Source organism: Tursiops truncatus, chromosome 8 (assembly GCF_011762595.2).
Source record: "Tursiops truncatus isolate mTurTru1 chromosome 8, mTurTru1.mat.Y, whole genome shotgun sequence".
NCBI classification, from domain to species: Eukaryota; Metazoa; Chordata; class Mammalia; order Artiodactyla; family Delphinidae; genus Tursiops; species Tursiops truncatus.
The window spans coordinates 102506498-102529935 of record NC_047041.1 but is presented as its reverse complement, the minus strand read 5'-3'; the positions used below and the strand labels follow the sequence as shown (position 1 = coordinate 102529935).

Sequence of the window (23438 nt, the reverse complement as noted above, 5' to 3'; positions counted from 1 at the left end):
AATGAGGAGAACCAGCATCAACACGTAATGCCAGAACGGTTAGGCTCTGATGGGGCTTTGCCTGTTGACACCTGTTTGACTCACTTTATGTGGAATCTCAAACTTAGCCAGACTCCCACCTGTAACCCCCAACCTAAGCCATCAGATCACTAGGTCCTATTCTTTTTTTTTTTTGCGGTACGCAGGCCTTTCACTGTTGTGGCCTCTCCCGCTGCGGAGCACAGGCTCCAGACGCGCAGGCTCAGCAGCCATGGCTCACGGGCCCAGCTCCGCGGCATGTGAGATATTCCCGGACCGGGGCACGAACCCGTGTCCCTTGCATCGGCAGGCGGACTCTATGCCACCAGGGAAGCCCGGTCTTATTCTTATATACACTTGCTATTTATATTTCCTTGCATTTCTCTAATATTCTCCAGAGTTCTTTATTCCTATGCAAACAAAGAGAGGGAGATTTACCTCTATCTAAATTGAAATCCAAATTGGGCACCATACACAAGTGGTGTTTCTTCCAGTTAATGAAATACGAGGTATCTTTGAAGATAGTAGAAGTTGGCTGCTCCGGATTTAGCAATATCAGAGGCAGACCTGAAGGTCCATATAGAAATATGTATAGTTGCTAAAGAAAATTGCAAATTTTTAGTTTTTTATAACTGTATTTATATGCATAAAACAAACACAACACTGAGCTGGTTCACACTCTCAGAAATAAACTAGTGTGCTAGGCGATTACATATTAAGCCTTTTCCACATTAAGGATAGGTGTGAGGTGCCAGAGATAGATCCACTAGAATCCCCAGGAATTATTTTGGGTTTAATGAGTGTGAGCTACAAATATAGTTTTGGGACAATTTGTTTATTTACTCTCCTACTCATTAAATCATAGGTTTGAATGGTACCACAGGCTAAACACTACACTGTACTAAGTTCTGGGGATATAAAGATGAATATACAGATTTAATACTTACCTTCAAGTTATATTTATAGTATGGGAGATACATGTAAAAACCAGTAAACTGTAATATGATATGATACATGCTAGAATGAAAGTATATACAAAGGAATATTTCCCAGCAAGTATTTAAGTATATTCAGATTGAGAGGGAAACACTTCACCTTCTCCAACCTACTCTCTAACCAAGACTAAGGAAGGTAGGCCCTTAAATGGTTTCTTTCTCTTGACTTCTCATTCCTACCCTCACCCTCCCTGTAACCCAGTGTTTCTCAACCTTGGCACGTTGACGCTTTGGGCCAGATGATTCTTTATTGTGGGGCTGTCCTGTGCATTGTAGGATGTTTAGCAGCATCCCTGGCCTCTACCCGCTAGATGCCAATATCACCTCTCCCTCCAGTCATAAGGATCAAAATGTCTGCAGACATTGCCTAATGTCCTCTGAGGGCAAAATCACCCAGTTAAGAACCACTGCCTAAACTTTGTTGTCCCCTGAACCAAGGCTAATAAGACCAGAATATATATTGTCCTGTATCTTTCTGTTTTCATCCTCTTTTTCATAGGGTAAACATGAGGCATTAAGTGTGAAGATTAAAATCCTTACCCAGTAGGGACTGGGGCATTACTGAAAGTCACAACAGAGCAAAGGGAGGCAGTGCCTATGAATGAAGTCTCCATCACAAATCCAAGAAGGCATTAACACTTGAGCTAAGGCCAACACATTCACTATTTAGAGCCAGGGGAGATTTTAGGTGCTGCAGACTCAGAATAAGAGTGAAATATCCGAAGAGTCAAAATGTGTGAATGTCTTTTAATTGGGTTGTTTAAACTATTTACATTTAATATGAATACTGTTATGGCTGAGTTTAAATCTAGCATCCTGTTACCTGTTTTCTATTTGTTCCTTGTATTTTATTTCCTTTTTCTTCTTTTCTATTTTTGGATTGGGTATTTTTTATAACTCCATTTTATCCCTTTTTCTGACTTATTAGTTATAACTCTTTGTGGTATTAACTTAGGGATTGCTTTAGGCTTTACAGTATACAACTCTAACTTATCACAGTCTGCCTTCAAGTGATACTGTAACAGTTCACACATGTATAGTATGAGAATCCTTCAACAATGTACTTCCATTTCTCCCCTCTTGGCCTTAGTGCTGTTGTCACACATTTTACTTCTACACATGTTGTAAGTCTTACACACTGTTGATATTTTTGAACAGTCAATTATCTTTTGAAGAGGTTTTTTAAATAGGGCAAAAATCTTTTATATCTACCCAAATAGTTATGATTTCCAGTGCTCGTCTTTATTTGAGTAGATCCAGAATTCCATCTGGTACCATTTTCCTTCTGCCTAAAGCATTTCCTTTAACGTTTCTTATAATACAGGTCTCCTGGTGATGAAGACTTTGGTACATCTGAAATATTCTTTATTTTGCCTTCATTTTTTTTTTGAATTTTATTTTATTTTTTATACAGCAGTTTCTTATTAGTTATCTAATTTATGCCTTCATTTTTGAAAAGTATTTCCTCTTGGTATAGAATCCCACATTAACGGTTTTCTTTTCTTTTATTAAAGATGTTGCTCCATTTTCTTCTAGCTTATATTGTTTCCAGTGAGAAATCTGTGGTATTTCTTATCTTTGTTCCTCAATATGTAATGTGTCTTTTTATCTCTAGCTGTTTTTAAGATTTTTTTCTTTACTACTGGCTTTAAGCAATTTGATTATGGTGTGGCTTGGTATAATTTTCTTCATGTTTCTTACGTTTAGGGTTCATTGATCTTCTTGGATCTGCAGGTTTATAGTTTTCATCAAATTTGGAAATTTGGGGAACATTATTTCCTCAAATATTTTATCTGCCTTGCCTCCCTGCAGGACTCCAGTTACACATCCCTGAATTAGGCCACTTGAAGTTGTCCCACAGTTCACTGATGCTTTGTTTATTTTTTTAGAGTCTTTTTTTATTTTACTTTAGTTAGTTTCTAGTTTTGTGTCTTCAAGCTCACTAATCTTTCCTTCTGCAATGTGTAAATCTGCCATCAATTTCATTCAGTATTATTTTCATCCTGAAAATTATATTTTTTTCCTCTAGAAGTTCAGTTTGGGTCTTTAAAAAATCTCTTTCACCTCTTTATTTAGTATGTTCAATCTTTACTCTCACTTTTTGCACATGGAATACAGTTATAACTGTTTTAATGTCCTTGTTTACTAATTCTATCACCTGTGTCATTTCTGGGTAGGCTTCCATTGATTGAAATTTTTCTTTCATTATGGGCCCTATTTCCCTGCTTGTTTGCATACCAAGTAATTTCTTATTGGATGCCCAGCATTGTGAAGATTACCTTTTTGGGTGCAGAATATTTTTGTATTCCTATAAATATTCTTGAACTTTTTTTCTGGGACACTGTAAAGTTATTTGGAAACAGTTTCAGTCTTATTGGTCTTACATTTAAGCTTTGATACGTGGGACTAGAGAATCCTGTAGGCTATGGCTAACTTTTCCCCACTACTCAGGCAAAGCCTTCTTAAGACTCTACCTCATGCCTTAAGAAGTATGAGGCTTTCCACCCTGCCTGATAGGAACAGGAACTATTCCCAGCTCTGTGTGCATTCCAGGGATTCTCTTCTGTCTGGAGCTCTATTTCTATGTATTTATTTCCTCTTCAGTACTCTTTTCTATAAATCCTAGCTGTCTAGACCTCCCTGAACTTTGAACTTTGTCTCCTCAACTCAGAGAGATCCACCAGACTCCAGTTGGGTATCCCCTCCTGGTGTTGTAGCCTGGAAATTCTCTCTAGACAGTACAGTGGGGCAAACACAGGGTTCACTTGTTTGTTTCTCCTCCTTCTAGAACCACTGTCTTGCATTATCTGTTGTGTAATACCTGAAAACTGTTGTTTAATATAATTTGTCCATTTTTTCTAGCTGTTCAGGGTAGGAAAATAAATCCAGTCCCTGTTATTTGATCATGGCTGGAAGTGGAAGTTCCTAAATCCTTTGACACAATCTCATTGGCTTTGATAACTTCCTTGCTTTCTGGCCCAACAAGATACCCAGCTCATCTTGTACATTTCTACTTTAGGCCCAGAATCAGCCACTTCTCCTTTTTAGTGAGCAGTGGTATTTAGAGGACACATTCTGAGTACCACGAGTGTTCATTGCTTCTAAGGTTTTTTAGTGGACAGAGCTAAGAAATATATAATTTTTAAAGTCAGAAAAATTGGGGATTCACATTGGTATTTTCAATTCTGTCTCAAAGTTACTTTTAAAGATTCTTATTTCTTTGAATTTACACTCATATATCTTCTATCTTATGTTAAAAAATTTGGTTCCTAACAATGTTAACATAATTACTTATTTGTTTTTACATAAGTATGCACACAATTTCAATATAATAATACCAATATTATTACTAAGAATCAAGACCACTTAATGAATTTTAAGAGTTCTTTGCAGTTCATTTCATCCTTAGAATATCCCACCAAGAATGTACAGTCAAAACACTATGCTCTAGTCAGTTGAATTAATTCTTCTTCTTGTATGGATTATAACAGTAATATAATATATAGGTAGGTTCATTACCTTTTATCTTGAAGAATATTTTTACTGGGTATGGAATTCTAAGTTGATGATTATTTTATGTCAGGACCTTAACACTATTATTCTACTACTTTCTGTTGGTATGAGGAAGTCAGCTGTCAGTTTCTCTTTTGAAGAAAATCTGTCTGTCTTCCCTGGGTGATTTTAAGATTTTCTTTTTGTCTTTGATCTTCTAGAAGGTGTGGATATATAGACAGATATATATTTTTTATAAATTTATTTATTTATTTTTGGCTGCATTGGGTCTTCGTTGCTGCACACGGGCTTTCTTTAGTTGCAGCGAGCGGGAGCTACTCTTCGCTGCAGTGCGTGGGCTTCTCGTTGTGGTGGCTTTTCTTGTTGCAGAGCACAGGCTCTAGGCACATGGGCTTCAGTAGTTGTGGCATGCGGGGTCAGTAGTTGGGGCACACGGGCTTAGTTGCTTGGCGGCATGTGGGATCTTCCCGGACCAGGGCTCGAACCCATATCCCCTGTATTGGCAGGCGGATTCTTAACCACTGTGTCACCAGGGAAGTCCCAAGGAGTGGATATCTTTTTTTTAACCTGCTTGATTGTTCAGCTTGAAATCTGTTTTAGTTGCTTCAGCCATTAACTCTTCAAATATAGTTTCTGCCCCATTTTTCTCTCTCTTCTCCTCTGGAACATGAATTAAATGTACATTAGAATGTCTCACTGTTTCCTCTCACTGTTTACCTCTTCTGTATTCTCCATCCTTTGTCTCACTTTGCTTTGTTTTGCTCAGTTTTTGCTATCCTTATATTTTGGTTCGTAAATTCAGTTATGCTGTGTCTAATTTGCTGTTAAACCTGCCTACTGAATTTCAATATTGGTTATTGTATATTTTGGTTCTACAATTTGTTTGGTTCTTTTTAAAATTATGTCACATTCAATAGTTTCAGTTCCCTGGCAAAATTTTTAAGCTTGCCTTCATTTTCATAAACATAGTAAGCATATTTTTTTATTTTTAAAATCAGTATCTGATATTAGCAATTATCTGGAGTCCCAGTGCATGTTGCTGTTGCTTTTGTTTTTGTTAGCTCTTGTTCACGCCTCCTTGTCTTCTCTTGTACCTGATTGTGTGTGTGTGTATGTTAATGTGTGCATGCACATGGGAGCTGGATGTTATATTTAAGTATCTGTTAAATAATTTGAAGCATAGATGCAGTTATCTTCCTCTAGCAAGAATTTCTGTTTGCTTCTACAAGGCATCTGGGAGAATTAGAAATTTAGAATCACCTTAAACCAATTTCAAAGTTTAAGATTTTCTGGCCGGCCTAAACCACCCCCCAAAATAAATGCACATCACTGAAGGATGGTTTATTTCAGGTTCACCTTACTCCTTAAAGTATAGCCTTTTACTTATCCCTGTCCAAAACAAGAGGTGTCTTTAACAGCACTCCCAAGCTCAGCAGGCCCTGAACTCTTTGGCCTTCTTCTCCTGCGTTGATTCAGAAGTTGTCTTAGTCTCTCAGCTACTTGCTCTAATTGGCAAATGACCCTAGGGCAAAAGAGCCCTCAGTGCTGGGCTCAGCTTTTTGTAATTCCTTTCTTTCCTAAATCACGGCCCAGAAATTCCTCCCTATTCACTAGCTGTTAGATACTTTTATGATGTCTTAGTATTTCATCCAGCCTTTGTCTTCATTAGGACGGTTGGTCTAAATTACCTAGTTTGCCATTTTCAGAAACTGAAATCCCACCAGTTTTCATAGTTAGCTCTCTCTCTTTACTAAAACATCACCTCCCTGGAGTCTACACTGACCATAATATTTAAAATGACATTCCCATCATTATCTCTTTACCCACATTATTTTATCTTCACTGCACGTATCATTACCTAACATCCATTTATTTATTAAATTTTCCCATGAAAATGTAAACTCCAAGAGGATAGAAAATTTGTCTTATTCCCTCTTGAGAATGGGATGAGGACGAAGAGAAACTTTCATATTTTATTTATACTCTTCTGTATGATCTAGATATTAAGAAAAAGCATGTTTTAAAATATGAAATGTCCACACACAGTGTTTATCACTATCCTGGCTCCTTCTTCCTCCTTAAAGACGTCCTCAGCTGACATTTAACATACCAGGACCTTGGCCCTCTTCTGTTCTTGTTCTTTATACTCTATTACAACTTCCTTTACTCCTACAGCTTCAATCATATAATCATAATAATACTGAACATTTATCAAACACTTATATTATGTGTCAGGCAATATGCTGGGAGCTTCACATGGATTATTATATAGTTAACCCTAAAACAAACAAATCCCAAAAGAACAACAACAAGAGAAACCTTTGCAAGGGAAAATAAGTCTATGAGGTAGGTATTATTATCCCCATACTAAAGCTGAGGAAATAAAGGCTTAGGCTGGTTGAGTAAGTTGTGCAAAGTCACACAACTAATTAGTGGTGAATCTAGCATTTTTACTCTTGTGTCACGCTCTAGCCCTAGCACTATACTATACTATAGTTACCTACGGAGAAAACGCTGAGGCTGTAAAATCTATTTCTCTAAATCTGACCACTTGCAAATTCCAGACCAAAATTTCTATATGGCTGCTTGCCATTTTTAAAGGATGCCCTGCAGGCACCATAAATGCAACTTATGTAAAGCCAGACTAATCTTCTTCACTCCTCAGATCTTGTTGCCAGTATCATTATTCTGTTGGCCATCTATGGAAATCGTTTTTAACAGCTTTACTGAGATTTAATTTACATATCATACAAATCACCCATTTAAAGTGTACAATTAAATTGGTTTTAGTATATTCAAAAAGTTGTGCAACCATCACCACTATCAGTTTTAGGACATTTTTATCACTCCCAGGTGAATCATTCCCCATCTATTTTCTGTCTCTATAAATTTGCCTATTCTGGATATAGAGTTCTTGACATCAACTTTAGCCATTCTCTGCCCCTAATCTCTCCCTAGTCAAACAACGAACTGGTTACCTCATCATGTTGATTCCTTCCGGTGATAAGTCTCTCCTTTCCATGCTCATCACACTTTTAATTCATGCACTTAATAGCTCTTGCCCAGCTCACTTACTTATTTAATTAGTGATTACTGACGTCTCTCTCCCACCCATCCTGCACAAGGCTGCTAGAGATTCCTAAAACATTTAATGGTTTCCCATTATATAGAGAATAAAGTTCACACTCCTTAGTGTGGCACTCAAGATCCACCATATTCAACCCCAAACTACTTTTCCAGCCTCCTCTCTCCCTCTTGCACCATTCATTCCATGCTTCAGTCATACTGGATTATATGAAAACAGTGTGGCACTTGTCATATTTTATAGTTTAAAGTTTCTTGGAAAAATTCTCAAGCTTAGCTTTCATATTGGATTTTTGTTTTTATACAAATCGTACCAGCTTCTAGATACAGAGTTTATATGCTAGAGGCTTTTCTAGAATTGAAATATAAAAATCCATTTTCAAAGACAATGAATTTGAACATTTTGGTGGACTCTGTCATTAAAAGGATATGGAAGCTGAAGAAATCCTATTCAGCTGGTTGGAAAAGACCTTTGGGCAAGGACAGAGAGCAGCAGCTGGAGTCAGTATCAGCTCCCCCAACAAGCCCATTTTAGCCACGTCATCAGGGATGAAGAGCATGACTGGATGTCCTAGCACGGGATGGATTCTGCTGCAGAGTAATTCAGTTGCACCAAATTTTGGTGTACTGTCAAAAAACAGGTAAGACAAATTTAGCTTTTTTCCCTCTTAAGAAGTTATTTTAAAGGGAATTCAAAATTCTTTTTATAACTTCTAGCATATGCATAACCATATCATCCACCACATAAATTTTGTTGGTATAAGTAACTTGTGTCCCACTCAGTGAATCACAGGGAATGGAAAAAGTAGACAAATAGGCATTTCAGGAATTATAGCATGGCTCCTGCTTTTGCTGCCACTAACGGCAGTTTTATATTCTCAAAAGTATATTCCCTCCACTAAAATTACTCTATGTTTCTGAGCAGAAGTTTCCAAGATCATTCAAAGATCAGCATGGTGGGGGTGGGGGTCAGGGGTCCCTGAATCACAAATGACCTAAAACTGGCCTCATGATACTTAGGTTTCTGCTTTTACACATGCTACACCTTCCCCTGAAGAAGTCTGAGGTTACTATTTGGTAGGAGTAATGAGAAAAAATTGGAACATCTTTCTCTTCTAGAAAGAATCTAGTGAAATTTGGTATTTGCTTACTTTCCAACAACTCTTTTCTAAACAGAAAAGAAATGTTAATGAACCTTTCCCCCTTTCTCTAAACTAATCAGGTCACCCAGGGAAATATGTCCACAAACATTGGCTTAGAGGCTTAAACTCTTTCAGTCAATCTATGATAGCAAGGCCGTCTGCCTGTAGGGATTGTATGATGCTAGAAGATTACTAAATAAAGATGTGGGGTGGGGGTTTTGTGTCCTGCAGATATTAAAGAATAAAACATAGTCTAATCTGAGAGGTAATTTTGGTCAAAAGTAAGAAAACAGACTGAAAAACCATAGACAGTCTCTTCAAGCCTTAAGATCCTATGACTACCAGTGTTGATCCAGGGCATATAAGTGGAGGCAGAAACTACTGAATAAAGAATAGATTCGCTGGACTTAAACATAAGTTAGGCATTTTCTTGCTATAATTCATGTTCACTTTGGGTTCTGTGGTAACTGGATAGTACAGGAAGGCAAAGCACAGGGTTCTACTCCATTTATTTTCCACCTCCTCCATGGATTTTTTTGCAGTCTGAAAAAGGTAGAGGTGGGAAGAAAGATGATTTCTAAACCTATGCAAAATGCTAATACACAAGCAATAATATACAAAGAATTCCTTTGCAGTCATAGTATCTCTCTAGCCAAGAGTTCAAGTAATCTCTAAAGTCATTCCTCTCTTCTCATGTCTAAATGGGATTGGAGTTAGCAGGGTTTGTTTTGTTTCATTTACGGAAGAAATTAAGGCATGGAGAGGAGAAGGAACATGCATGTCCTCAGGTCAATTAAAATATATTCAAGGAGCCAGGAATAATCATCGTTTTCAATACAGATAGCTTAAAATTTTTACTTTCAATTTTCTTACAGAGAATCTGACACTTGGCACTAAGAATTGACAACTGAGACCATTTTCAATTTCTGCCCACATTCATACTCATAGTAAGAGAGTAAAACATGGAGAGGGACAACAGTGCTTTCCCCTTCACCTCACATAATGCTGATGGTTTACGACAAGCGCAATTCCATTTGACAGGTTCAAAGTAGGTTCATTCTCTGCCCTGCAAAGCAAAGAAAAGATAAGCCATATCTCAAAGATTCTAAAACCAATCTCTGCCTCTTACAAATTTTGGCCCATGAGTACCAACCCCAGAAATTACTGAAATTTAGTAACCAATTAACCAAGGGGAAAATGTCTATTTTTAAGTTTTCTCATTCTAGTGAAAGGGAAAGTCATGAAAGGTTTAATCTACTTACTCATTAAAAACTAATCTAGAGGGCTTCCCTGGTGGCACAGTGGTTGGGAGTCCTCCTGCCAATGCAGGGGACACGGGTTCAAGCCCTGGTCCAGGAAAATCCCACATGCCACGGAGCAACTAGGCCTGTGCGCCACAACTACTGAGCCTGAGCTCCAGAGTCCGCAAGCCACAACTACTGAGCTCGTGTGCCACAACTACTGAAGCCCAGGTGCCTAGAGCCCGTGCTCCTCAACTAGAGAAGCCACCGCAATGAGAAGCCTGCACACCACCACGAAGAGTAGCCCCCACTCGCCACAGCTAGAGAAAGCCTGCGCGCAGCAACAAAGACCCAACACAGCCAAAAGTAATATAAATAAATTTATTTAAAAAAGAACTAATCTACAATAAGAAAATGTGGGGGGCGGGGTCTCAGAAAATTAGTTTCAAAGTGACTTCGAGTCAAGAAATCAAACTGTGAACCCACTGGAAATAATAGGACAATAATGACTGAGAAAAATTGTAGAGCCACTGCATAAACTTAAGCCATGGATTAAGGACTTACCCAAAGATCTCCATGGAGAGGATTCCATTCACCTTTACACTAAAATTAAATCTAATCTGCAAAATAAATGGGGTGTGATATTTAACATGAACCAGAATAGGGATTAAAATTTTCCATACTCAATTCCTAAAGGAGAAGATATTCTTTATATCACTTTTTTTTTCCATTGCACTTTCCCTAAACATACTTAACACTTGTCTGTGTTCAAATTCTGCATCTTAAATACATTGAGTTCTACATTACAATTCCAAGTAGTCACAAATTATGAGGAAATACTACCCTTTTGTCCTCTGCTGTTCTCCTAATGTATGTCTTCTCCCCTTCTTAAATGAATTATCAATTTTTCTCTCTATTGTTTCCATTGTTTTCATATATGGAATATTCCATGCTTTTTTCTTTGTTTTTTCTTCCCCTATCCCCATCTCTTATGTCCTCCTTCCAATTTACTTCACTGTTCTAATTATTTTATACCTTCAACCTCTATTTTTTTTCTATATAATATAATGGGTAATAAGGAACTCTAGAGCCAGACTGCCTCATTTCAAATCCTGGTCCTGCAAGTGATTTAACCTCTGTACCATATTTCCTTGGCTATAAAATGGGAATGATGATAAAACCTACTTCACAAGGGGTGTTGGCAGGGTTGAATGAGTGAGTACGTGGAGAGCACTTGGAAGAATGACTGGCAAACAATTAAGTACTGAATCCTGCTTAAGACAGAAAAAGTAGGAAACATGCCAGAAAAAAAGGGGAAGTTATATAGCATACTTGTGTGCAACTTTATGAACATATCAAACTACAGGTAATAATAAAAATTTTAGCTTTCCAGAGTTCAAAGTATTTTACCAATTTCCTTAGTTGCTCTTATAGTCACTTTAGAAAAAAAGGAGATAATCAGCAAAGTTTATCATCTAGGTTTAAAAGAAAAATGAAACGCAGAAGAGGGAAACGAGGTATCCAAAGTGATACAATAAAACAGTAAGGCAGTGAAAATAAGAACCCAAAAGAAAGTTCTCTCTATATCCAAGGGCTCTCAACTATGTCACATGACCAACATCAAGCCTGCCTTAGGGATACAGGAACCAAATCAATTCAATATTAAAACTTTTGATCACTGTAATTAAAAGAAAGAGGACCAATCAGATCCTTCCATGCCCTACAGAGTAGAAGTCTTTTAAAAACATATGACTTAAACAAGAGAATCGTTATTGTGCAGAAGAACAGCTTACCTTGGGGAGCACAGTGATGACTTTGCGTAAAAAGTTCTTTATAACCAGGCTATCTGTCATCAAAGTTCTGGGCTTTTCATGAACCTGTAACAACATAACAAAAACATCCACTGCACATACACAAACCCAAGAGCACAAGTGAATTAAATTATGGTATTTCTTCTTATAAAAGTAACTACACCTCAGAAAGCTTTTCAGACATCCAAGGGGAAACATCTTTGGGTCTGAAAACTGAACACCAAAGGTAATCTAATAGCCATCACTTCTTGGGCTAAGGTACCTAATTTCATGGAACTTCAGGAGACGTGAACAAATACCAGAGTAAAACCCACAATCTCAAAACCACCTTTTGGAACAAATTTAAAAGTAATTTACATTGGAGCTGAGAAGAGTAACTCTATCTTTATTATTCTAATGTGGGTCAATCTGTATTAAGAATCTGAGTGGAGTCAAAGGAGCAGGCACTAAAAAGAACCTATTTTTAAACCTTAATCCATTCATCCAAACATTTGTATTTAAGGAAAAGCTGCAAAGCAGAAAGCTCAGAAGTCAGAAGACCTGTGTTCTAATACTGGCTCTATAAAAATTACTGCAGTAATCATGAAAAAAAATCACTTAACTTCTCTGGACCTTATTTCCTCATCTGCAAAACAGGCATAAAACTTAGCCTTTCAACCTCACAAAACTGTTTTAAAGACCAAAGAATAATCTGAAAATATATGTTAGACATGGTAACAATAATAGATACCACTTGATGAATGCCTACTATGTGGCAAGCAATGTGCAGGTGCTATATCTACAACAATCCTCAAGTCAGGTATTACAATCCCCTCTTTATAGATTAAAAAAAATGAGGCTCAGAATTCCCTTGAGGTCCAGGGGTTAGGACTCCGAGGTTTCACTGCCAAGGGCGCATGTTCAATCCCTGGCCGGGGAAATAAGATCCCTTCAGGCCCTGCAAGCCCTGCAGCGTGGCAAAAAAAAAAACAACCAAAAAATGAGGTTCAGAGAAGTTATGCAACTTGCCTAAGATGTTCAGTAATAGAGCCAGAATTTGACCCTAAGTCTATCTAACAACAATTGTCCATGCTTTTTCCAATATACCCTGATATCTCCATACAAATATAATAAGATTTATCACTTAATGAGGGCTTTCTCTATTCCAGGAATGGTACTAAATATTTTACTTATATTACCTCATTTACCCCTCACAGAAACCATATTAGGTACATATAACCTACATTTTATGGATAAAAAAAAATGAATTTCAAAGAGGTTAAACAACTTTGCTAAGGTGTGCCTGATCTGGCTCCAAAGCTTTAGTATTAACCACTTTCCTATACTATATTTAACATAGTGTCCCTAAAACCGAAGTTAAAATGCGTCTCCGAAAAAATGGAGAAGTCAGTGAAGAAGAAATAGAGTCAGAAATCAGTAAGTTCTTTTCTTTTTTTAATAAATTTATTTATTTATATAATTTTTTATTTTTGGCTGCGTTGGGTCTTCACTGCTGCGTGCGGGCTTTCTCTAGTTGCAGCGAGCGGGGTCTCCTCTTCATTGCGGTGCACGGGCTTCTTATTGCGGTGGCTTCTCTTGTTGAGGAGTACGGGCTCTAGGTGTGCAGGCTCAGTAGTTGTGCCGCACGGGGTTAGTTGCTCTGCAGCATGTGGGATCTTCCCAGATGAGGGCTCAAACCTGTTTCCCCTGCACTGGCAGGCGGATTCTTAACCACTGCACCAGCAGGGAAGTCCAAACAGTAAGTTCTTATTAGTGGCTCAGAAAATACAGAGCCATGTACTAAGTGTATATTAAAAGAGAAGAAAGGTCCCAGACCCCAAAAATCTCATAACACAATAAAGAAGAAACATGTAAATATCTAATGAAGGATAAACTATTATAATACTCTTTATGGGCTTCCCTGGTGGCGCAGTGGTTGAGAGTCCGCCTGCCGATGCAGGGGACACGGGTTCGTGCCCCGGTCTGGGAGGATCCCACATGCCGCGGAGCACCTGGGCCCGTGAGCCATGGCCGCTGAGCCTGCGCGTCCGGAGCCTGTGCTCCGCAACGGGAGAGGTCACAACAGTGAGAGGCCCACGTACCGCAATATAAATAAATAAAAATTTAAAAAATAAAAAGAAATATAATACTCTTTATAAGTACACTGAAAAAGAGATCAAGAACTGTGCAATGGCAGCCCCAGCTGACATCTGCCTGCAACTTTAGGGGAGACCCTGAACCAAAATTTAGCACCCCAATTCCTGACCCACAGAAATTGTGAGACATAATAAATGATTATTGTCGTTTAAAAAAAAAAAAAAGAACTGTGCAATGGGTGGGGATAATTAGAAAAACTATTATAAAAATATTTGAAAGTATTAGAAAAATGGATGGGGATTATTAAAAAATTCTGGAAACAAATCTAGGATTATTCACACATGTAAACAGCAGTAATTAAACAGTAATTGCAGCATACATACCATAGTCACATCCTTCTTTTAAATTTTTTTATTATAAAGTGTTCAAATAGTAGAAAAGCAATGGTCTCTTGAAAGCATTTCCTATACTTAACACTTCCAAAACAACTTCTTGGAACAGTTTCAAACTTTTGTAACTTAGTGATTATAGGGTATATCACAGAAAGGGCTTAATTATATCTAGCAGTAAGGCAACCAAGTAAGTGGAAGTTCCTTGAGCAGCTACCAGAGAGGGTCTACAATTAGTAAGGATGGGAACTACCATTTACTGAACACCTGCTACATGCCAAGCAGTTTATATACAAGTAGGAAATACCCCCACTTTATGGATGAGGATAATGACTAAATAAGCGAATTAATTTGTCCAAGGTCACACATAGCTAATTAAGTGGCAGAACTGGGATTCAAACCTAGATCTGACTCCAGAGCCCACATTTCACTATGAAACGCTGCCTCTCCAAGAATGTTCATTTTCTGTACACATAGCTATCTGAATCAGATACTACGTAATCTATCATTATTTTTTATGGAGCCTGATGGGCAATGCTTAAACATGACTACTGAATATGTATGTGTATTTATTCACTGATAAAACACTTAATGTAGCTTATCATGTACTTAGGCTTACAGAGATAAATAAAACAATCTCTGAATTTGAAGAATTTACACTTAAGTAGAAGAGAAACACAAAATAAATAATTTGTATGACAATGTGAAGAAGCTTTATGATTTAAATATATAAGAGATGCTAAAGAAATACACAAGAACAATTGGCACCTAATCCAGACTGAGAAGATAAAGTGACATAATGTCAGGTCAGTGGAGGATACTTAACACAAAGCAAATAGCTCCTTTTAAGATGTACTCATAAATTATTGAGAGAGAGAGAGAGAGAGAGAAAAAGAAAGGAAGGAAGGAAGGAAGGAAGGAAGGAAGGAAGGAAGGAAGGAAGGAAGGAAGGTAGGAAGGAAGGAAGGAAGGAAGGAAGGAAGGAAGGAAGGAAGAGACACTACACAGTCTTTTACAGCCTTTTACAGTTGGGTGTTAGAAACCCAGTACCCCAGGCCTGACATACCTTCAGAAGCAGTGAATTTACTTACATGTTGTTAGGAAAAAACATATGCTGCCAGCCCTGGGCAGCGGAAACTACTATTGAAGCACATGTTTCAGCCTTTAAATACAAGTCTAATCATATGATACAATATGGGAGCTGTTTTATATTTTCAAACATGAACTTATGTGGTTACGGGTTCTATATGACTTTCTAAAAGAAAGTCAGTGTCTCTGTCTCTCTCTCTCTTTGCTTAAATAGGTAAGTAGATAGATGATAGATAATAGAGAAATAGAGAAATACAAAGATAGATAGATAGGTTTGTACGTATATATGTATATCTCTACCCATTTTATCATTTTGTATCATGGCAAAAATAAATACAAAAATGGATAAATTCATCAAGAAGATCTTGCAAAAATCAAATTGTTTTTGGAAAGACATGTTATCTAGCCTAATGGACTCCAAGATGCAGGACTGACTGAGCATAAACACAAAACCAGCATCTCTCTTAAATGAAGTTTTCCTCAGTCTTCCCTGGAATGAGCTCTCCTCACATGCCCAAAGCAGTGGATCATTTATTACCGCTTTTTCATGGAGGTCTCCATTCACTAGCCTTTGCTATAAACCTTGCCACTTGACCCTTCTTCCCAGTTGAGATATACGTGTATGATGAAATCTTTCACAACCTCCCCTTTTTCTCTTCTCATTCTCTTCATTCAAAAATCTTTTAAATAGGGACTTCCCTGGTGGCACAGTGGTTAAGAATCCGCCTGCCAATACAGGGGACACGGGTTGAGCCCTGGTCCGGGAAGATTCCACATGTCGCAGAGAAACTAAGCCCGTGCGCCACAACTACTGAGCCCGAAAGCCACAACTACTGAAGCCCATGCGCCTAGAGCCCATGCTCTGTAACAAGAGAAGCCAATGCAATGAGAAGCCTGTGCACCGCAACAAAGAGTAGCCCCCGCTCCGGCAACTAGAGAAAGCCCACACGCAGTAACAAGACCCAACGCAGCCAAAAATAAAGAATAAATAAATAAATAAATTTATTTTAAAAATATTTTAAATAGCTGCACAGTATCAGAGACAATGAGATGTAATAGAGCAAATACTTTCAGGAAATCCTTGTTCCTCTTAGGTTATACTGCTCTTACCTCGCCCCACCTATCACCAACTGATTACTGGGCACTAAGCTCACAGTTCTCCTCTGTACTCTATAAGCTCACAGTTCTCCTCTGTACTGCCATCATCCTCTGCCATCATCCTCTGTCCTGCCATCATCTTGGCTGACTTCCACATACAAACAGATGACCAGTCTAAGCAACAATTTGGTCTCATAATTCTCTGACCTCCTCAACTCCAACAACCTTGACCTCCACTCATTTCCAGCCACCTACTTCCACGGCCATAGATTGGAACTGTATTGTTCTGGAAGGCTTAAACTAAAATGTCCCACTCTTACGTGAAAAAATATGCGCCAAGATGTTAATAGTGGCTACCTTGATTAAGTCAATTATCTGTACTCTAAATGCACACTTTGATTTTCCTGAGGGAAACACTGCTCTTGCAATAAGGAAAAACAAAACAAAAAAAGAAAGAAACTTTATCACTCTGATGATAAATTTTTGTTCTTTCAAGTCTCTGAACTTCTTATACCCAGAAAATCTGTTTTTCGGTCTCATCAAAGACCTCTAGACCTTGACAACTTCCCATTGGGTTAGGTACCCTTCCTCTAAGCTACCTCAGCATCAGTGCATACCTGTATCATGATATATATTACACTGCATTGTAATTATTTGTTTACTTATCTATCTTTTCCTTTAGATTCCAAGTTCCTTGGGATCAAGTAACATGTCTTGGGACTCTGTCTAGCACAGTGAAGCTGTCGTGAACAAACACAGGTTTCTGAGTAAAGAAATGAATATTGAAACAGCACTGATCAATATGAGTAAGACTTTGATTCAGATTCTATTTCTGTCCTTAACTTTGGTATGACCTTGGGAAAGTCAGTCAAATTCTCTGAATTTCAGTTTTCTTGTATCTGTAAAATGGGGTGATGATTATCCTTGTCCTATCCATTTCATAGAGTTGTCAGGAGGCTTAAATAATATATATGTTAGGTATAAGAATTACCATTGTTTGTTCAGACTGGCTAAAACACATGATTTCCTTTTCTAGAACTGCTTTCCTTGGCTCACTGAAATCAGCTTTTTTATTGCTACTTGACATTAATAGTTTTAGAGCTGACTAACCATTAATTGCTCCAGACTGTTCACCCTTCGTTCCCCTAAACAAGATAAGGCACAGCCACGGATATCTTTTGTCCCGATACCATAGTCATTTCCTTTTAGAAGAAGGATATAATTGTTCCAACATGGAGAAAGGCCTCCCAAGTGCTTTTTGGGAGAACATTTAAAGTACTCTAATTCTTTGTCTCTACCAATTCAAAGGAAGCAAGATAGGGGATCCGAGAATTGTTAAAGGGAATGGAGAACTCAATTGTCACTCTCATAAATCTGGGCTACAAAAAAATCAATAAAGATCTTTAAACCAACCTAATAAAAATGTATCTAAATAGGATCTGCACTGGGAATCCATTTTTATTTTCTTTTTCAGGAGATCCAAATTCAAATAATGGTTTACTTCAGTGGTTCTCAAATTTACCTGCACATTAGGAATCATCTGGGATTTTAAAAATATTCCAAAGCCCAGGCCACACATCTTACGGACTGGATTGTGTCCTCCAAAATTCATCTGTTGCAGCCCTAGCCTCCATGTGACTGTATTTGGAGACAGGGCCTTAAGAATGTCATTGAGGTTAAATGAGGTCATAAGGGGGCACCCTAATCTGATAGGACTGGTGTCCTTGTAAGAAGAGGAAAAGACACCAGAAGGCTCTCTCTCCACATACATACAGAGGAAAGGTCATGTGAACAGTGACAAGATATCTTGATCTTGGACTTCTAGCTTCCAGAAGTATGAGAAAATAAGTTTCTGTTGTTTACGCCACCCAACCTGTGGTATTTTTTTTTAATGGCAGCCTAAGCAGACTAATCCAGCACCCTAGACCAATTAAATCACAACCTCTTGAAGTGGGACACAAACATCACTATTTTGAAAGCTCCCAGGTGATTTAAAATCGGCACACGGAAGTTTGGGGACCAATGCCTTATTTCATTTCAACTTTGAACTGTAACGGACCTAGGTTTTTCTTTCCTGTTATTACATTTGTAGAAAAATAAGAATCAAAACATCATTAATTTATAGAACCACAGCAAAACTTGCCTCAAAAATCATCTGGAAGGGTGTTACCCCTGACACGTCCTGAGAATAGCTGGTTTCCTCTGAAGTCCAGCTCAGCTCTGCAGAGAGTCCAGGCAGTATAGACTGTATTTCTGTGTGAGAAGAGATGGTGGCAGAATAGAACAAGCAGTTTGCATAAGCACCAGTTTCTGGAGTTATTAAACTGATAAGCCAAGAAGTCTCTTCCCTGATGAAAAGATTATCTGCAAAATTTTAAATATGACTGGAGATGGCTATGCATCAGCAAATTGCTTAAACATTTAGAATTATTTTATGGGGATAAGACATTTAATCACATGTTTTCAATTTTACACAAATTGAAAATTTGCTAAATCAATTTGTATTTTCACTTAATTTCCACAAGGACATATCCAATGCCACAATCTTCAGAGGTGATAGCTCTGATATTCTTATATTTTTAAATAAATCAATTCATTATTTAATAACACAAATCCAGTAAGTGAGCTAATTTATTTTTTTTTTAACATCTTTATTGGGGTATAATTGCTTTACAATGGTAAGTGAGCTAATTTAGAACTTAAAACAGAAAAATTCAAGAATGACCCTCTCAGGCATTTACCTAATGCCTAATGCCTTTTTTTACCCAAGAGAAGCAAACTCTTGCTAATTTAATTGTCAATTAACCACTTCGTATATTTACATATGTTGATTCAGAACTCTACACAAAGCATCAGTGAGTCCTGGATCATCATCAACAGATAGAACCTCAAAGTATGCGCCATCCTTCTTTCTTTCTGTACCCTGGCACTAATATTATAAAGGGAAAAAAACCCAAATCTCCCATTTTATAAAATGCCATCCCTTATTTCCCCTCTATAGTAGTATTAGAATGGAGAACTAAATATGAATAAAAATATATATCTCAGTCTCTGAACGTTCTACCTTATATATTTTTTTTTTATTTTTTGCGGTACGCGGGCCTCTCACTGCTGTGGCCTCTCCCATTGCGGAGCACAGGCTCCAGATGCACAGGCTCAGCGGCCATGGCTCACGGGCCTAGCTGCTCCGCGGCATGTGGGATCTTCCCAGACCAGGGCACGAACCCGTGTCCCCTCCATCGGCAGGCAGACTCTCAACCACTGCGCCACCAGGGAAGCCCTGAACGTTCTACCTTATAAATGAGGTTGACAATGTTGATATTATAAAAGAATTCAACTTAAAAATTTTAATAACAATAACATATATCCTAAAATAATAGCACAACTTTCTTCTAAAACATTCATACCATATATCTAATAAGCTTTAACCATCTCAAAGAAGATCAAGTTCTAGCTATCAATCTTAATGGGTAATATTTTTCTTGCCATTAGTTTGTTTTTCAAATATAATTCAGTAACAAAGCTTGAGATAATATGGCAGCAAGGTTATGCTACACTGAAGTTTAATGAAGTTGGCACTAAACCAGGATGACTTACATCAATCTTCAGATTTACCACTGACTGACTTTCTGACCTAGGGTGACCCCCTTTTTTCTGTGATTCAATTACCTTTCTGTGAAATAAGAAAAAATTGTTCCTCAATCCTATAAAGTGGTAATACAGTGAAAAATAGGGAAAACATGTAGATACATGAGAAAAAGGTTTGTCAATAACTTAGAATTCTCTAGAAATCTTAATAATGATTTTTTTAAATGAGTAGTTATTTGGGGGAAATTAATTTCAATTAACTCACTCCATACACCAAAAAAAAAAAAAAAAAAATCCAGATGGATTGACTAGAGTTAAATGTGAAAAGGTAAAACAGTAGAACTAAATAAAAAGTCTTCTGTTTCAAGATAAGTCAAGCATATGTTGAAATTTCATCTTCCCATTCAAACACATAAAATGATAAAACAAGTATTTTTAAATTTTAATAAAACATAGTCATAGGGACTTCCCTGGTGGTCCAATGGTTAAGACTCCACGTTTCCAATGGAGGAGGTGCGGGTTTGATCCCTGGTCGGGGAACTAGTATCCCACCTACCGCATGACACAGCCAAATAAATAAAAATTAAAACAAAACAAAATATAGTGAGAAAAAAAGAAAAGAGAAATCTTTATAGACCAGAAATAGAGAGGTATTCTTCCCTAATCTTCGAAAGGAAAAAGAGAGAGAGAATCCACAACGGTAAGTAAGGACCAAAGATGCCCCATGTTTGAGGCATGGAATGGAAAAAAAAAATGGAGCTAATATTGCAACACTAACAGGTTTAAGAGCAAGAGCCACAGAGGCCACACATAGGAGGTATAAGCAAGGGACCAAAACATGAACAAAAGCCAAAGGGATGCCACCTGCCTACCTGAGGGTTGGTTAAAAGCCAAGTGATGCTAGTAGCAGCATCAGTGATGCAGGCTGAGGGCCTTAGAGCCATGTAATATAAGTACGGATGAGACTCAGAACTATATATTCTATTAAGATACAAGAGCCTTTTATCTTTCCACTCAAGCAAAGTTTAATCCAAGATACGTGCCCTGCAGATTAGGGCTCAGCAACCCAGAGAACCTCCTACTGGAAGGCTGTCAATGCAGGATGTGTTCAGGACAAAAGGGTCATGGACAATTAGCTCTTAACTAAAAATTACCAACCAGTGAAGACCAATACCATGAAAAATAGGACACATATCAACCAACAAAATGTATACCTGAGGAAACAGAGTTAATAAAACAATCTGAAAAGAACTTTAAAAATAAGTGCTCTGTATTTTATACCCTCAAATATAAAAAGAAGCCATGAAACAAGAATACACTGCCATCAATTAAACAGAAAGTAACAGCCAAAAACCCTATTAGAAATCTTAGAAATTGAAGATACAGTGTTTGAAATGAAAACCCTATGGATGGTAGATTAGACACTGTAAAAGAGCATATTTAAAAGAAAAAGTAGTACTTGAATGTCCATAGAAGCATGATTCATAGTAGGAAAAAGTGGAAACAACCCAAATGTCCAACAAATGATGAACAGATTAACAAAATATGGAATATTATTCAGCCAGAGAAAGAAATGAAGTACTGTTACATGCTACATACTAACATAAATGAATCTTGGAAACATTATGCTTAGTGAAAGAAGTCAGACACAAAAGGCCACATAGTGTATTATTTTGTTTATATGAAATGTCTAGAACAGGCAAATCCATAAAGACAGAAAGCAGATTAGTGTTTGCCAAAGGACAGGGGGTAGGGGTAAGGGGAGTGACTGCTAATGGGTACAGGGTTTCTTTTGCGGGTGATGAAAATGTAATGTTATAAATAGTGATGACAGTTGTACAACTTTGTGAATATACTTTAAACCACTGAATTATATGCTTTAAAATGGTATATTTTATGACATGTGAATTATTTATCAATTAAAAGAAGGAAAAGATAAAAGACATTAAGAACAGATTTCTAAAAGGCAAAAACACTAAAAAAAATTTAAAAAATTCAGAATAAAGAATGACTGAGCCACACAGCTAAACACATCACAATGAAACCCAGAATAACAAGGATAAAGAGAAAACCCTAAAAGCTACAAAAGAGAATCAAATTAGCCAAAAGAAACATGAGTTAGACTTCTCATCAACAATGCTAGATGCCAGAGGATAACTGAGTACTATCTTCAAAGATCTGAAGAAAATTCACTTTGACTCTGGACTTTTAAGAGAACCAAACTACCATTAAAGAATGAGAAACTCAATATGTTTATATTCCTTAAGCCCTTGCTGAAAGAACTACTAAATAAACCAGCATGATCTTTGAAAATGAGTTTACATTTGCACCTTTTTGCTGAGATAGGGTGGAGATAAGGGGGAAAGAATGATATAATATCAATATCAAACTACTTATTGACATAGCTCTTCAACTCTTAAAGAAAAAGTAGATAGAAAAATTTCAATCTTGTGGCAATGTGAACATACATCAAAACCATATATTGGGACTTCTCCTTTTTGCAGTGATGAAATAACTGGTACCAAATAAGCCCTCCCACCAAAAACTACTATAAAACTGGATAAAATATACTAGGCAATTGTTTTCAGGCATTGAGCAATAAATAGCACAAGCTGTGATCCTTGAGAGAAGGGAAACTCATGACATGACCCCTATGATTGCCCTCGATGTCTGCCTGGGGAAATTTTCCTGCCCATGGAGGACAGAGCTGGAGCCCAAGCAGAGCACAGTGGTTCCATTAAGCTGAGGAGACAGCGAATAGAGCTCAGGGTTGTGAAAGTACCTGGAATCTGCAAGGCAGGGCACTGGAGAGGAGGGAACTGTGCAGAAGTGGGTACCAAAAGTCTGTATGGAAGCTCCCCATGAGCCTTTGGCCAAGGGCTGGGCTATGCATACAGCGGTGAGACTATATAAGATTTCCCAGAGAGCAGTTGCAATGGAGTTGAAAATGGAACAAGAAATTAGTGGTGAAGCAATGGTGGGAAATGTTGGCCTTCAGGCCCAGCCAGAATGGAGAGAACTTGATAAAACTGATGGTGTCCAGCTGAGATGGCAAAAAGGTAATGTTTTAGTAGTAAAAAACACATTCAAGAAGAAGGTCTGATCCACCCTAAAAAAGCCTAAAACCAAGTCTCAACAAGATTCACAGAGAAGATACAGTTGGAGGTTATCTGGTATCAAGTTAGAGGCGTTTGAAAATGACTCGGCTTTCTGTAGATCTACCCTTTAAACTGTATTTTAAAAGCCTACACAAGGTTAGGGTGATTAGCTTGCTAGAACTGCCTGCTAGAACAAAAATCAACACTCTTCAGAGGTAGAACAGAATATAGATCACATTATCCAGTAGAAAATAAATATTTAATAGACATGCAAAGAAAAAGGAAAATATAACTCA

General features: G+C 37.6%; 1 protein-coding gene across 10 annotated transcripts in view; it reads right to left on the bottom strand.

Annotated features, from left to right (window-relative positions):
• TOP6BL (TOP6B like initiator of meiotic double strand breaks) overlaps positions 1–23438 on the bottom strand; it is a 92538-nt gene that overhangs the window by 30601 nt on the left and 38499 nt on the right. For 5 of the 10 annotated variants that reach the window (XM_073809212.1, XM_073809214.1, XM_073809211.1 and 2 more), the window contains 6 exons: positions 18600–18709; positions 11787–11870; positions 10558–10613; positions 9747–9818; positions 8043–8237; positions 457–608 (listed from right to left, as the gene is read on the bottom strand). In XM_073809212.1, coding sequence (XP_073665313.1) covers positions 457–608; positions 8043–8237; positions 9747–9818; positions 10558–10613; positions 11787–11870; positions 18600–18709 — 669 coding nt within the window. The remainder of the gene's footprint in view (positions 1–456; positions 609–8042; positions 8238–9746; positions 9819–10557; positions 10614–11786; positions 11871–18599; positions 18710–23438) is intronic. The other 5 variants (XM_073809220.1, XM_073809216.1, XM_073809218.1 and 2 more) reach the window with 1 other exon arrangement.